The sequence below is a fragment of the Rhodnius prolixus genome, unplaced genomic scaffold (assembly GCF_049639745.1).
Source record: "Rhodnius prolixus isolate KJV_2025 unplaced genomic scaffold, Rpr scaffold_10, whole genome shotgun sequence".
In the NCBI taxonomy this organism is placed as follows: domain Eukaryota; kingdom Metazoa; phylum Arthropoda; class Insecta; order Hemiptera; family Reduviidae; genus Rhodnius; species Rhodnius prolixus.
In genome coordinates this window covers 885,555-903,115 of record NW_027411615.1, presented here as the reverse complement: position 1 = coordinate 903,115, position 17,561 = coordinate 885,555, and the positions used below count along the sequence as shown (strand labels likewise).

Below are 17,561 nucleotides of genomic sequence, written 5' to 3'. Positions count from 1 at the left end.
TCCATTTTTTGTTTTTATCTTTTAATAATGCAATCAATCAGTGGTCATCTTGTAAGCAATATCTATGCGCAAATTGGGAAACCCATTATGTTCAGGAAAAACGGGAAATATACTGCCCACAAGTGAAACACAAAAGTTTAAAAGAGTTTTATATTAATAATAATTTTATTAAATAACATAATTGCTTAAAAGTTCGTTTTACCGTTTTACTCTTTCGATTTCTGTAATCGATTTCTATAATCGATTTCGTAAATCTATTTCGAAATAAATTTCTCTCAAAATTGTAAATGAATAATTTATTAACATATATTAATTGTCTTTATAACTGTTGTACACATACACATCAATGTACAAACAATACACACATTAAATGTGTGGCCCCTGTACGGCTATTGTGCAGATTATAAAGGCTACAAAATGATACAGCAGTTTAAAGGTTATACAGAGAATATTCTATTGGTTGACTAACCTAACATTTTTACCACAGTGATCAGCAAGAACAAATGAATGTTACTTCGTCTTTATTTTTTTTAAAAAAAAAAAAAGAATAGGAAATAAAACTATTTAATTTTTTTATTTTTTTGCACCGGAAATAATCATGTCAGCTGATTAGGAAAGTGATTTTCATAAAATGGGTCCTGTTATCTTACCAGAAAGTTTCTCCAACCTCTCTCAGTGGTGTCTCACAAACGATCTTTCCGCTGAAATACTCATAACCCCAAAAAATTATAATATTACAATTATTTTCCTTTCTGGGATGGGATTAGCCGAGGGGTTGGCGTATTCCAATGCGGAAATCTCGGGTTCAAATCCAGCTGCTGGCCCCTTAGATTTTTTCTTGTTCCTAGGAGAAGAAATTCTCAAGGCACCAATGAGCTCATGATGTTTTTTTTATCGAGAAGAATGAGAATTAGGATGTAATAATTATATACTACAATAATTCAGTGAAACCTCGCTTAACGAGTACTCGTTAAAAAAATTAAATAAATAAATAATAACTCGTTTATCGAGCAACGTACGCAAGGGGGACGGAAGTCTCGACTTCGATTCTCGATGCTTAATGCAAGATATAATTTTCATTATACATATAAACGTTATGCATAAAATTAGTTCAATATTTTTCTTCATGAAATGCATTTGTTATGTTTTAAGATTTCAAAGTCTGTATTGGAGACCGGGAGGCTTGGGGAGATTCAATGTGGTACACAGATGGTTCCAAGACGGAGGAGGGTGTGGGAGCGGGAGTGTACGGGACGAAGCCGAAATGTAGCTTTTCCGTTAGCCTAGGGAAAACTAGCTACAGTTTTTCAGGCGGAGCTAGCTGCAATTAGGTTCTGCACTACCGAGATTAGTGGGCAAGGAATTATTGATTCTTAGGTCGTAATTTTCTCGGATAGTCAGGCTGTTCTACGGGCAATTAGTTCCTACCAGGTTAACTCAAGGCTGGTTTGGGACTGCCAGTGTGCCCTGAAGGAAATTAGTGACCAAAATAAGGTCTTTCTGGTTTGGGTAACTGGTCATTCAGGACATAAGGGAAACGAAGTGGTAGATTTATTGGCCCAGCAAGGCTCTGCAGAACAATTCGTTGGCCCGGAGCCCTGTTTTGGGGTGCTGAAGTGTGTTAAGTCTACGGCAAGCCACCACCACTGGGCAGAGACAGGCGAAGGAGTTCATTATTAGAGGCTATTCGCAGAGGCTGACTTCATAATTGGCCGGCCACTGTAGGCCCCAGAAAACGCATGCTGCTCATTGGCCTGGCAGATGATAGACTCTGTAGGTTCTGTCAGGAAGAGGAGGAAACGGCACTGCACGTGTTGTGTCAGTGTGAGGGGCTCGTGTGGCTAAGGATGTTACTTCTCGGGGGAGTGAAAAACCAAGGCCAGTGAGCTTTACCAAAGAGTCGTTCAAGAGCATTAAGAGTCTGATTAAAAGGATAGGTCTGGAGGATCTGGAGGATGAGCTTTAGAGTGAGGGGGAGCCACAATAGATCCCTAAAGGGGTCGGCTCTAGTCTAATCTAATCTATGTTTTACGAGGAAAAACAAAAGTTTACTCAACGAATGTTTCGCGTTACGAACACGATTCTGGAATGATATTTGCTTGTTTCGCGAAGTTTAAAAATTGCCCATTAGTATATTTAATTTTTAACTAGAAATATAAAAAATTTTTAGAGGTCAACAAGAATTTTAAAGAACCAATAAAGAAATCGCTGTTTTTATCCTTTTCTAACAATAAGGAAAAAAAAAACGATATAAACACTAATTCTTGTACGTAACGATTAAATATTCTGTCAGACTGACTGGCCACTATGGCTAGCGTAAGATCAAGGAGATTATGTATTTATGTTCTATTCCTTGTTAACGTTTTAATAGTAGTATTATACGTTTTAAGTTTACCTGTTTGTATTTATCTGATTATGTCACGATTTTTTTAAAAATAATTTTATGTATTAAATTACTTTTTACAATTTGTATTTCTCAAAATATTTAATAATTTTATTTTATTCTTCATTCTTTAAGTAATAGGCCCATTGGTGCGGAGCTGCTAGCTCCTCTCTCTGTTTCTTTTCTTCTTCCTCTTCTTCTTCTTTTTGCTGCCTCTTCGTGACTTGATGCCTCTTCGTATCTTGGTGCCTCTCTTCGTGACTTGGTGCTATGCAGAAGATCAAGGTCTAATTTTTTTAAAGGAAAAAAAAATGGTTTGCTAAATTAATTTTTGGTCCATGTGGGGGAAGATTTTAAGGCAGCCATCATTGGAGCGAGAGCATACCCCCGGCTCTTTAGCCAAGATCTGGTGGCTGTTCCGAAGGACACTATCACCTGCGGCTCTTATTCACCTCCCTCCTATTCTTTATTTTATAAATTTGTTACAGTTTTCTAATTTCCTTTTCTGTTTTTTGTTTCAGATGCTGCGAAATGGCGTCATTGGTTTCTTACGTCACAGCATACTACAATAGAATTTTCCATGAAAAAGGAGGTATGCTTATTTTTTTTAAATCTATTTTCTTAAAGTATTAAAGCATATTATTTACTTTGAGCTCTTGTTGAAAAAAGGGACTTCACAGTTCAATGGTTTTTAAAATTAAGTTTCCCCTTAGGGTCATTACATTTCAAAGTGAAATAAAGTAATGCCTATTTTTTCAGGCATGCTTTACGTCCAACTACCACAAATTAGGTGCCGTGGACGGTGGCGACTAGCAAAACATACTTTACTACAAAAGTTCTCATATTAACCATTAAATAAAATCCAAGGCCTAGAGACCGGGGAATCGAACCCACTAAACCAACAATACATCTTAGCTTTGCGGGTCTAGTATCATAACCGCTCGGCTATCGTGGCGCCTATATTCCAAAGCTCCTAAAATTATTCTATAAACCCACATCTTACTTGTTTCACCTTACAGCAAAATCGCTGAAACTTCTAAATGGATATGATATTTAATTAAGCTTTAATAATTCTACGGGTTCTATCAATTAAATTGCTGGAGCAGGAATTGCTCCCAGGGAAACCACTTGGGCAGGAACATGATGGATATATCCTTGGCTGTTGACCACACAAATAGTAGGTGACTCCCAGGGCTTCAATGTAGCGGTTTGTTTTGAAATCCGCAAAAGAATATGGGAGCGTTCTATTTCACTCCAATATCTGGTTAATGAACCCAGAGGCTCTCTTGGGATGTTCTAGAAAGTGCGGGAGTTAGGAATAATCCACTTCTAGGTACCCCATAACTATTTCAGGGTGCCGCAATAGCTTTACTCTTTTCATATCCAAGCTACGAAAAAGTAGCAGAAACTAACATGCAGAAGAGATAAGTTGATAGTCTTGAGATATTTGTGCCGATATGTAAGACATTCTAAGGAAAGTCATCCTGCATTGTGTGAGGAATGCACTCAGTCCCGGTCCACCTGGCCGGGAATCTCGGGAGTTACTAAAAGATTCCACTATTATCTCAGCTAATAGTGTTAAAATTTTATTGCTAAATCTACCTTGTAAATGGAATGTGTGACGTAAAATGTTTTTCTAAGGTGTCCACTGTTTTATTTTAATTGCCTTTTCTGTATTTTGTTTTTAATCCTTCACTATCGGCACCTAATAGTGTTCATAGTTTTCCTACTATGCTTAATTGTGTACTTATATACATAAAATTAAATAATTTTTTTTTTCATTTCCCGACGCGGGTATATTTAAAATAAATAAAACTATAAAATTTTAATTATATAAACAAAAAAAAACAGGATAGAATAACAACTATCCTAGAGTAACTGTTTACTATAAATTATCAATAAATATTAACCAGTTAAACGTGGAATTTAGTTTTAATAAAGCCCCCACAGTGTGGGGAATTAAAATCAGACAATGACAGTGTATACACATGACGAACACAGGGCAAAACAACTAAAAGTTTACAATAGTCATAATAGTCACTTGCAAGCGACTTTTTCTGTAATCTCTCTGGGGTCTTGAGATTACCAGCAGCATTCTGTGCTCATTCAAAATCTTGCACCGCTTCAAGTATGCATTGCTCTAGTTAACTAGGGACGCAAAAGAGCTTTTACAAGGAAGAAAAGGGCTTTTTGAATTCTGTGCAAAATGAAATCATGCTCGTACTGTGAGGTCTGAATCTCTATCTAAAAGGTAAAAAACGGGCATTGCACAAGGGTTGAGAGCTTCTATTTGTGTGCCCAATCTCTAAAGCGGAGACCAAACATGTAGCAACCACTTATCCATTTGGCTGGCTCCCACCGCTGTTCTATTAGGTAAGATAAAGGAAACATCCCCACCAAATAATATGCTTATTGTATTTTATTAAAATTTCTAGTTTTTATAGTTAATGGCAATTTTATATTTTTTTCGCGAGTATACAGGGTAACCATGGTTACATGCTCCACCCACTTTTTTTTTAACGGCGGGAAATTTCGAAAAAATAAAAAACACGTATTTAATCATTTTTAGTCTAGTTTATTTTCAGTGATTAACCCATTTTTTTAAACCCCTGTATCTCGAGATACAGCATCCAACTTTTGTTTTTCAAATGGAACGTTATATTTTTTGTTGCATATTTTTATAGTATTTGAGCTCCTAAAATAAACAAAAAAAAAAGTTTTTGAAATCGGTTAGGTTTTTCAAAAGTTATAGTAATTTAAAATATGAAAAACAAATTTCAGTTTATTGTCAAAAATTACTTATTTTTTTTAAAGAATCTGCTCAAACTGGGCACAATCAACGGATAGGCAAGCCAAAACTCTGGACTCCCACGTTTTGCTTGTAGCAGCACTTATGGTGGCGAAGTCAAGATCTAGGCAGGCTAGAGTTATTCGACGTTTCAGATCATCGATTGAAGCCACGGGATTAAGGAGACTTTACACTTTATTTTTTAGGTATCCTCACAAAAAATAGTCCATTTGGGTTAAGTCCGGAAATCGAGGTGGCCATTGGATAGGACAATGAGTCCCTAAGCACTTTTCATGGAAATTTCGGTCCCGGTAACCTCGAACCACTCTAGCATTATGTGCCGGGCAACCATCTTGGTGAAAATACATATCTAGCCGACGTTGTAGATGAACATCTTCAAGCAAAATGTCTCTTAAAAAGAAGTTGGATACCTTGCACCAGTTAAGTTCTCTCTGTAGAAGTATGGGCCGATTGGTTGATTTCCTAAAACTCCACACCAAACGTTTGTAGAAAAAACAACCTGAACGTCGAATAACTCTAGCCTACCTCGATCTTGACTTCGACACCATTTATGCTGCTACAAGCAAAGCGTGGGAGTCCAGAGTTTTGGCTTGCCTATCCATTGATTGTGCCCAGTTTGAGCAGATTCTTAAAAAAAAAATAACGTAATTTTGACAATAAACTGAAATTTGTTTTTCATATTTTAAATTACCATAACTTTTGTAAAACCTAACCGATTTCAAAAACTTTTTTTTTTGTTTATTTTAGGAGCTCAAATACTATAAAAATATGCAACAAAAAATATAACGTTCCATTTGAAAAACAAAAGTTGGATGCTGTATCTCGAGATACAGGGGTTTAAAAAAATGGGTCAATCACTGAAAATAAACTAGACTAAAAATGATTAAATAGGTGTTTTTTATTTTTTCGAAATTTCCCACCGTTTAAAAAAAAAGTGGGTGGAGCATATAACTTTGGTCACCCTGTACACGTCGAACAGAGATTTGGTTTGACGTGTATATACACGTCAAAAACGCGTTTAACTGGTTAAATGGTCCAAGCGTTTGCATTCTATAAAAACAAAAATAGATGTTTTCCCGTTCCGGTTGAATGTATATATACCGGAAATAAATGCTTACTAGATCTCTTATCTGCTGCACTAATATTTCTTTCTTCGAGGATTTTGTATTGTTCACTTTTTTTTCCTTCTGCAATGCAAAGATGCAAATTTTGTATTTATAAAATGAACCAAAAAGAAAAGTAAAAGAAAAAACAAAGTAAAGAACCAATTAAAATTAATTGCAGCAAATCTTTCAGTTAATAAAGAAATATATAATTTTATTTCCTTATTGAATTAATTTTTACTAGGTCGTGAAAAACGTTGATGTATATCAAACGGAGTAGAAAAATGTTTAATAAAATTGATTTTACCTTAGCAGCCATCTTTATTTCAGGTTATACTTTTTTTGTATTACGCGAATTAATTATTTAATTTGTAAATCTCCTTTTCTTCTTTCCCATCATTGTAAAAATAATTTGTGCGATCCTGGTGGCGATTTACGCAATTTAGAGAAAAAATAACCTAATTTAGAAAGCATTTGCGTTTCTTACTATAATCTCAGCTGAAAGATGTATTATTGCAATCAGCTGATTGGCTAGTTTATCCAGAAATATCAAACCTTAGATTGGCCACGCCCTCTCCGGCTCAACATCCTTTTCTATCCTGGAGCCGTCGGGGATTTTAAAGGAGTTCTAAACTATTAGAAATTCAATTTTTATAGTAACAATTTTGGATTAATTAGACCCGCAAAGCTAATATGTATTGTTGGTTTAGTGGGTTCTACTCCTGGTCTCCTAAGTCTTGGATTTTATTTAATGGTTAATATGAGAACTTTTATAGTAAGTATGTTAGGCGGTTAAGATACTAGACCCGCAAAGCTAAGATGTATTGTTGGTTTAATGGGTTCGATTCCCCCGGTCTCTAGGCCTTGTATTTTATTTAATGGTTAATATGAGAAATTTACAGTAAAGTATGTTTGCTAATCGCCTCCGTCCACGACACCTAATTGGTAGTTGGACGTAAAGCCCCGCCTGAAAAAATAGGCGATTAGTTTACTATTTGATTGATTAGAATTGCTATCTATCTAGGTGGCGTTGCCACCACGAATATTTGAAATTAATTCATACCAAATTCTAACATTTAGGTAACAGCTGTAAAACAAACCCACTTTTCAATATGATGGCATCGTTATTAAAAATCCCAAGGTCATCATTGAGAATCGCATCCTAATAATTACCTTACTTTTCCAGTTCAGTTCTTTGTTCATGATTGCAACCTGCAATATTTCCCATCATTATTCATCTTCAAGGGGAAATACACACAGAATCTTATGTGTTTTCCATTTCTATTTGAAGCTTTCCTTTGCACAAGGAATGAACGACAATAACTCTCACGGCTGCTGAATAAACATTTTAGTTATCTATTTTCGTGATGCACGAGGTATGGCTATTAAATGACGAGACTATTGCTGTAAAACATTTTATTTTAAATTTATACATATTTAGTTATTATCACCTTCAATATACACCCCTCCCCTATCCTTACAACGCTCCATGCGAATTTACCATTGTTCCGAAACAGTGCTGGAAGTATTTTTCTGTTAGCTCCTGCATGACGCAAGCCGCTTTTTTTTCACAGCTTCAACGGACTGGCAAATGGTATTCCTTTTAATGCAGATTTGACTTTGGGGAACAGATCTAAAGTCACATGGGGCCAGGTCAGGCGAATAAGGCGGTTGGCCTCAAACTGGGATGTTGTACTTGGCTAGAAACGTCGTCTTGACAGACAATGCAGTGTGGGCCGGCGCCGGTTATATTGAGAACCCATGACTTGTTCTTCCACGAATGGAATCGTTTTTTTCCTTACTCTTTCACGAAGTTGAGCAAGCACCTCACGGTAGTAATGTTGATAAATTATAATCGATATTTTCATCCGTTTTGGACGTGGAAGGGCAAGCCCGGGCGGTCATCATCTCCGACGTCTTCTCGGCCATCTTGGAAACGCTTGAACCACTCAAAAACTCGCGCACGTGATACAACATTCATCGCCATAAACTTCTTTTAATAAAAGATAAATTTCAGTAGCGGTTTTACTTAGTTTCGTGTGAAATTTCACGACAATTCGTTGTTGCTCTACTACATGTGTAGTAGCATGTTTTCGGCAAAACGAAACTAACAGCTCTTACACAAACGACGGCTCCGGTCAGACAGATTTCTCTACAAAAACACGTGAGACGCTGCAATCGAAAGAGAAGGCTTTACGCTGCACAGCTGTCGGATAGTTAGGATTTGGCATATGCATAGTTCTTCTGTAGCAGCATCAGTCTCGTTATTTAATAGCCACACCTAGTAGATTATTATTATTATTATTGATGTAGGCTCTCGCAAAACGCGAGAGACTTGAGCCCACTTGATTCTTGTCCCTAATCTTCTTCCTCAAGCAGGAAGCGAGCACACAGTTCCTGATAATAATTAGTCTCCTTTCACCATTCTGACGGCCTCTCTTCCGTTGCTATTCAGTGACCAGTCGTCAGCACCACCGGAAGAACTCTTAAGCCTGTCGACATTCTCTTCATTTCGTCCAGAATCTCTGCAGCAAGTTACCCTCAGCCTTCACTAGCTGAAAATTCCTTTACTTAGTCGTTTCAATAAGATTTTCTTCTGCATGTTCTGTATGTTCTATTTTCAGGGCTTTCCGGAAATTACTAAATAGATTTTTTTAAGTTTTTTGATCATTTGTTAACTTTTATTTGGCATATTTCCGCAGGAATATTAGATTCAAAGTACTACTGGATTCAGCACACTTTACTTCCTTCAATGTCCAGCTGATTTTTAGTTTATTCGTTTATAAATCTCCACCGGATGTCCTCCGTCGTTATCTGTAAATATGTGCGTACTGTATATGTCAGATCTTTAAGATATTTTGTGCGTTTTTTAAATTAATTAACTTTATGCTTTTATGATTTGGTTTTGTAAATAAAAAATATTAACAAAGCGTGAAAAAAAATAAATAAATGAAATCATGTAAATATTATAAAAAAAATAATTATTTACCAAATATCCGATTTTTTTTATATTGCCGCATTAGTTGTTATATAATATCAGGTTTACCACCCTGATGTACTGTTGTAGTGCCCCATCTACTTATCAGAGCTCAACCTGCCAATCTATCGTAGACATTAATCAATGTTCACATTTCTTTTGTTTTATTTATTTATTTATTTATTTAGATGGTCTTACTTTAATAGTTAGGAGAAGCTATTTAGATTGAGTAGATTTTCCGAGAAGATATCCGTTTGGAGGTTTTCCGAGTCCGAAAAAGTGATTTTCAGCAAATCGGTCCCCAAAAACTAGCGGAAATTTTGAAATCAAATATTTCGCCCAATAGAGACAACCAACCACAATATGGTTTGTAGTCAAAATCCTGTAAAATCTTATTTCCTGTAAAATTGTTACATATATGTGGATCTATTAAATTTGATCGGAAATGGTTAGGTTTTCCTCTAAAGTGTCTTTACTATTCATTGGACGTACTGCCCTCCCATCTATATTGTAGTAATAAGACTCAAATGCGGGGACTGAATTACCAAATTTGGCGAAAATCAGTACACCGGAAGTGCGACTTTTACTGAATGTATACTGTGGTTGTTACACCTGATATATAACTTCCTTTTTCTCCTTGTTACAGATCCTCGATCCAATGATCTATTCTTGATGAGCTCTCCAGTACCAATGGCCATGCTATTGATCGGCTATTGGTACTTTGTGACGAAATTAGGTAAAGATTTGATGGAACACCGGAAACCATTCAATCTAGAAAAAGTGATGGTGATATTCAACGTAGCCCAGTCAATCATCAATGGAGTTATGGGTTTTCAGGTGAGTTATAGAGTTTTTATTTTTTTTTTAAATAACTTTTTACTTCATTGATGATTTTGATGAATAGAATTTGAGGCAGAAGAGAAATTCGTTTTTTTCTACAAAAAAAAAGCTGGGTAAACCTTGATGATTAGGATCTGTTTAGTGATTGGCTAAAGTAAACCCACTACTAAGTGTTTGATGAGGGAATTTAGATGTCTCTTAAGATTAATATTTTCTTAATGAATGATTTCCTAAAATTTTGACACTTAATATACTCACTGAGTACATCATTTCCCGGGGCTATGGCTATTAAGGGCATTTCTTAAAGAGGAAAGGGACAATTAGGCTTCTCCCTTATCTCACGTTCTTAGTAACTTTGCCTTAAACTGAAAAATCCAAAAGAAAAATCGCAGACTATGAAAGATCCTTTTTTTTAAAAAAAAAAAATTGGTCCTACCACGAGGGACCCAACCGTGATTTAAAGCTAAAACTACATCTACCGGAAGTTACTGCTTGGGTACTTCCCTAAAGTGACGTTTCATTGATATGTACAGTTTTATTGACTAGGTAAAGTTGGTGAAGAAGGCCATGTTAACTCCACGCAGAGACTTCTGTCTAGTTCAGTGGTTCCCAATCTGAACATTTTTAAAATAATAATATATTTATTTAACATGCGGCCGCGTGTGTGGCGACGGCGCGGTGAATGGGACGTCGAGCGAGCTTAGAGCGCCTAAAAACAAGTCCAAGAGTCGACTAAAAAGCAAATGATGATGTGCGTGTCGCTTTGAGCAATCTCATCAATCCCAGGATTACCCCATCTTGTTAAGAAAATGCAAGCTCAAAAAGCACATTAATATAACTGAAAACATAATCACAATGTTAGTTTGTAGTTTATTTTTAAAATCTAAAAGTAGTTTATTGTGATATTGAACCAATGTGGGTCCCTGCTAACAACAAAAAAAAAAAAATATTAAAATGGTTCCTGGTCTTAAAAATGTTGGGAACCACGGATCTAGTCTAATGCAATAGCATACTCCTTGCACAGACCTGTTGCACTGCCTTTGGCCCTTAAAACACGAACACCTTTCATTTGAGACCCATACACAAGACTTAAAATACAAGAAATGATACTTTATGTGCCAAAACGTCTTTACAGACAACTTCTAATTGCCTATAGAACTCAAAAAGATTAATATATAACACTATTCTCAAACCAATGTGGACTTACGGGCTAGAGCTGTGGGGTTCAGCCAAACCTACAAACATATGGACTGTACAGTCATTTCAATCAAAAACTACTCCGACAGATAGTTGACGCTCCTTTTCGACTATGGTTGTTTAGTGTATGGCGGTCTTTCTGGTGATATTGAAGCTAAGCTCAAGCGCCTCATGAACTGCTTCATAAGATTTATTTTCAGCATTTGCAGAGACTCTGATCTCGCTCATCTGATCTCTACATTCCCTCTCACCGTACCTCATCCTTTGACAAGTCCTTCCTAATACGTGCTACCTCTCTCTGGAACTCCTTGCCTTCATCTGTTCGCCATGCTCCTACCCTATCCATCTTTAAATCCCGTCTATTCATTTATCTCCTTTCTATTCAGCTTCTTCCGAAATTCTAATTGTTTTAATTTATTACCTTAATTTCTGCTGTTATTTTTATTTTCACTTTTTGTAAATACTTATTTATTTAATTTCTGTGTAATCACAGGCCAAACTATTAAGGCCTCTATTTGTTCCTGTATTTATTCTTAGGGGACAATTGTCCCAGAATAATAAATTTCTTTTCTATTTCTATTTCTATTTCCTTTCTACTACAACTAACCCAACCAAGGACCAGACTGCTCTAGACTACTTGCACTAATCCACCCGTACAGATTCTCGCTTCCACTGCCTTTCCTGATAATCCACCAAGCCTACAGAGTCGCCAGTAGCCCCTAGACTTTCTTAATGTCTTTAGATCAACGCCATCATCGATATCCTGTACACAGTGCTATGGCTTCGTAGTTTCTCTCCTCCTGCTCTTCTCACACCGTTTGCATCATCACCATCATCATATTTATACGCAAATTACTAAAAAAAAAAAAATTAAAAGAAAAGATAATGTAATAATTAATTAATATTACATTTCAAAATTCGTGGTTTAAAATGATGATATCCGGTTAGTGAGGGAAAGAGTTAAACTCATTTTTAATCTCCACACCTAATTTTTTTGCTCCAAATTTTCTGGATGCTTAGTGCTTCTGAGATCTTTTTTTTTACTGTTTTCATACATATTTCCCAGATTAGTCTTACGCAAGTGATTTGATCCAATTATATGACTAATCCAGGACATACATACATTGATGGGGAGAACAAAGGCTGGTCCTGGATCCTCTGGGTATTCCACTGAATCTCTCTCCTAATTCCTTCTCTCTCCCTAATTACGTGCTCTTTCTCCTGGGAAGGGGAATTTCCGTCCACGCACATAAATTATTTATTTACTCAATAAAATTGTGAGCAGAAAATGGTGTACCGCAAACTGTTCTATATTTTATTGTGTCTACCCTTAATTAAAAATTTGAATTTTTAAAAGGAAAAACCTTATTAATACAAATAGTTATTGGCATTTTCCAAGGTTAATAAGTTTAAAAAACTTATTGAACTTTTATTATTATTATTTTTTTTACTTTAATAGTTTAGAAGGCGAGCCAGTTTTTTGTATTGATGACGTATGTGTTTTCTAGAGTGCGCATATGTGTAGTTAGTAGTTTGAAATATTTTTGCTAAAACTTTAGTTCCGCGTTGATTTTTTTTTTTTTTAAATTATAATTGCCAGATAATTTATTAATGATTAAAAAAATGAATGGTTCGTGCATTTTAGACGTTTTCCTTGCCCTGCAAATCGGAAATATTCTTCTTTCTTGGTGTTCCAATCCTTGAAGGATCTGCATCTCCTCAGTTAGTTTCCTTCCTCTTCATCTGACAATAATCTTTCTACTTCAGCGTTCTTGGCGCTGTCAGCCTTAGCGCAGCTTTCATCTTATTCTTTTTCTTTTTGTTGCATATCTGAACAATCTGTCTTCCAATTCGTTTACACGAATTACCCACTAAGAGGAGCAATATCTAGTATTGTATACAATATACTGGGTGTACAGGGAGTGGTCGAAACCATTCGGGAGATGATTCAGCAGCTCAAATGCAACAACAAATATTCTCTTCACTTTGGCCCGATTCTCAATAGTGTCCCAAGATATTTGCATTTTTTAACTTTTCCGTCGTTTATTCACGTTTGTCACCATAAAAACGGCCATAACTTTTCTATCCTTTATCCTACAAACAAATCTTCTTATTCCAAAACGAAAGAGCATTAAATTTCCTATAAATTTGCTCAATATAGAGCCTCAAAACGTTTCTTATAATAATGAAATTTTTACTTTAATTTCTAAAAAATGCGTTCTCGATTATTTTTGTTAAAATTTTCAACTGCATTATTTCAATGATTAATGAATTATGGAGTCACATAATTTCAGATAGGTTGTCAGCGTTCTGTAACCATAGTAATATCCTCCCAGTTAATCAGTTTTCAGGGTTTCCGTTTACTGCAATTTTTTCGTCTTTGCGGTGTTTTTAATCCAAAATTAGACAAAAAACAAGAGAGTTATCCAAACCAAATGTCTGGATTAGTGAAAGTGACTCATTTGTTGTTGTTTTTAAATCTGTTTTCCTACAGCGTTTGTCCAATAAATTACATTCTAATTTTATAACATTTTGCACGAAGTAGACCGAACACTCACGAACTAAGACCGAAGTCTGTATGTTGTCTTAGTAATTTAGCACATGCGCAGCTCTTCCTAAATTAGCAATTAAGAGACTTCCATGTTTGTGCCGGAATTACGAATGGCCTAGCCTTTACAGTCTTTAGAAAGAATCGTACATTGACTTTTCTGTTCAAGGTCATTTTCAATGCTGAATACTTCCTAATCATTCCTAGTACTTTCCTTTTCCCATAACCGGTCAGTGAAAGTGTGATTTGGGCCAGATTTTTCCATGTTGAATTTTCACTGTGTGTGTATGTGTGTGCGTGTTTATACGTACATACGATTACCAACATAGGGCCGGAAGGATTTTTAACCTACCGGATGTACCACTTTATTGATTTTTTCTTCTTCATTTTTTTTGTGTTTCTAACGTATTTTTCCTCAAGCTTTATTGGATGAAAGCCGGAAATCCGGTCCGGAATGCAACCAACACACGTGATACAACGGATAACATCAACGGTAAAAGAGTTTGTTTTTTTTTGCCTTGTTTTTGGCATTGGCTTCCGCCATACAGCCCAGCATCGTCTAGGTGCTTATCACTAGAATATCACTCTCTCCATTCTTACTTATACGGATCCTGTACGGACGGTACAGGACATTCCAATCAAAACTACTGTCGACAGATAGTTGACGCTCCTTTCTACGGTGACTAACCCACCAAGTTCCTTACTGCTCTCTCTACTTGCACTTCTTCCATTTGGACAGTCTTTAACCTCTGCTGTCATTCCTGATAATTCACCACGCTGACTGTATCGTCAATGGTCCCCTCGACTTCGATGTGAGTTCTTAAGATCATCGTCATCATCGATATCCTGTACAGAGTGCTACGGCTTCGTAGTTTTTCGTTACACACATTCATCCCTCTACTATACACGTATACAACTATTTACATACAAATTTACAACTAATGGATGGATCAGTACTCTGTATTCCTGCCATCCTTATAGCTTAACCGAAATTAAAATCACGTAATCCTTCTCTAATCATTTTCTTCTATTCATTCTAATCGATATAACTTTTAAATACACTCATATTTCTTTTATTTTTTTATTATTTTCGCTTATAATTCATAGATCCGCTTTGCAATATTTCACAATTCAATCTTGATTGAAAATATAAAATTATAACAACTATTTTAATGCAGTCCACGCCTTTTTTTTTTAACCCTTATTTATGTTATAAAGTGGAAAATACTTCTACATTCAATCGTTTATTTCAAGAAAGTTCACTGGGAAATGTACATGTCATTCCCAATAGCGGATTTCCTATTTAATTTTGACACGAAAATTCGGAACTGTTATTTAGCTATTCAAATCCGATTCAGAGAAGTTTCGTAATATACAGTATTTGGGACAGAGAGAGAGAATAAGGGTGGTTACAGATGAAAAAGCACGCTACAGCTTATCGAGAATACAATTCAAAGTTTTAGCCAGCTTCCTTCCGTTAAAGTTAAAGTAGTACTATCTATTCAAATAATTTCAAGCTATGAAAGAATTTATTTATGAATGGTACAGTTAGTGTATAAATAGCCACTACGATTGTAACTGTGTTACAATGAGGAAAAAAAAGTTTCTAATAATTATTTAATGAGGCACAAGTTTAAGGTTACTACGAGTCTCTCTTGGTAACTACGATTACCTCATCGTTTGAATGGACAGATAATGAATTTAACGAAAATGTTCGTTATTTATATAAATAAACGTATCTAGACATTTAAACTTAAATTAGTAAAACATTTTTAGGAACCTAATTGATATTTTGTATTTATTTATTTTTAAACACGCACTAAAATTTTTTTTTGATGGAATGTTTACTAAATTAATGATGTAGCTGAGTCTAAAGATAGTTAGTTCTCTGATACTGTATTCTTGAAAAAGTAAATTTAGGAATAGAAACTTTTTAAAACATGTTTGGCTAACCTAACAACATTTAAACTGTGGGTCCTGCCCCTCCTTAATACGCTAGAAATTGCCCTAAATCTACAAAGCTAAGAAGCTACTAAAGCTATCCCAGCTTTAATCAAGAACTTCTTTTTTTTTTTAAAGCCATAAAATTTTTTATAAAAATTACCTAGGCATTTATTTAGACTATAAGATAAGCAAGCAACGTTGTTGGAAGCTGTATTCTGAGGAATATGCATGTCTTAATTACTCAATTACAATATATTATAAATTATTTTTTTATTATTATAAAGGACGCTCAAATCTGCGAAGGATCCAGTCCTTGTAGTCTAAAATTCTTCGCTCTACAGTAAACGCTCCTTTCTACGTCACCAATCAAACCATTCACAGAGACTTGAACATTCCTTTCGTGCAACACAAGTTGCTGAAACACGATACAGAAAATTCTATCTTAACATTCAAACACATCAAAATCCTACTTGTACAACATCTATCTTCCAGGAACATTTCCAGACAACACTTCTAGGACAGTCTTAAAAGACAGTGTGGCCTCGCGATCTCCTCTCTGATGAAGAGAGTCAGTAGAATGTAGAATGTTATTGGAGTGTTACCGCTGGGTAACTTCTCCACTCTGATATGTGTGAATGTTATTTATTGTTATCATTGTTGCCTTATAACGCAAAATGCGTTGATTGTAACAAAATAAAATAAAATAATAAAAAAATTATTATAAAGAACTTCACAAAATATAAAAAACTTTGAATTGTGATACATAATTGTATTCTCTTCCACTTAGGCCATTGAGGGTATTTCGGCCAATAAAGCGCGCAGCCCGACCATATCCCATATTAGAATGGCTGACGTCAGGATTTTTTTTAAGGCTTGTGGAAGGAGGATAGCATGCATACTTTACTGTAAATTAAAACTGTCCGGTAGGACAGTTGTATAAGGGTTGACCATCAAAAACTGCACGAAAAAGTGTAACGTTGAAAAACACCCAACTTTGACAATTTTTTTCTCTTTTTCTATAAAAGATAAAATTCCCAAATTTTCTTTAAATCTAACTCCAAACCATCCTTTATAACTGTAATTTTTTTGCAACCACCCAGATCTAATAGGTTTCGAGAAAAAAGTTGCTGAAAATGAGCAAAAACGGCTTTTTCAAAAATTGTTGTTGTTCTTGTTCTTGTTGTTCTTCTTCTTCTTCTTGTTGTTGTTACCTTTTTTGTAAACAACGTAGCGCCTAAACGCGCAAACCGATTTTCATGAATGAGGTGTCGTTCGATTCGGAATTTTATGTAGATGTGCCTTTTGGGGGTCTCGGCCCTGTACATCGAATGGGAGAGGAGTTAGCCCCCTTTATGTAAGGCCCCCTCCAAAATTATTATTACTAATTACTCTGTAAATCTTGGCCCGATTTTGATAAAATTTGGTAGGATGATAGGGTTAGGGCTCCCCTACCTAACAATAAAGCGACGATCTGCTCTTACACTTGTTAAGGGGAAGTATAGCAATCGTTTCAAATTATCGACACGTGAACCGATTTTCATGAATGAAGTGTCATTCGAATCGAAATTTTGTACAGATTTGTACTTTAAAAGTCTCGACGCTATGCCTCATAAGGAGGGGAGTTCGCCCCACCCAAATAAGGCCCTTTCTAAAACTATTATTACCAATATTTCTACAAAGCTTAGTCCGATTTTGATAAAATTTAGCACGAAGAAGTGATTAAAGCTCCTCTATGTGGCTGTGAAGTGCTATCATGCTCT

General features: G+C 35.6%; 1 protein-coding gene across 3 annotated transcripts in view; it reads left to right on the top strand.

The window, feature by feature from the left end:
* LOC141457002 (very long chain fatty acid elongase 7-like) overlaps positions 1 to 17,561 on the top strand; it is a 110,325-nt gene that overhangs the window by 71,447 nt on the left and 21,317 nt on the right. For all 3 annotated transcript variants that reach the window (XM_074133464.1, XM_074133466.1, XM_074133467.1), the window contains exons 2-3: positions 2,905 to 2,975; positions 9,919 to 10,109. In XM_074133464.1, the coding sequence (XP_073989565.1) occupies positions 2,905 to 2,975; positions 9,919 to 10,109 (262 nt within the window). The remainder of the gene's footprint in view (positions 1 to 2,904; positions 2,976 to 9,918; positions 10,110 to 17,561) is intronic.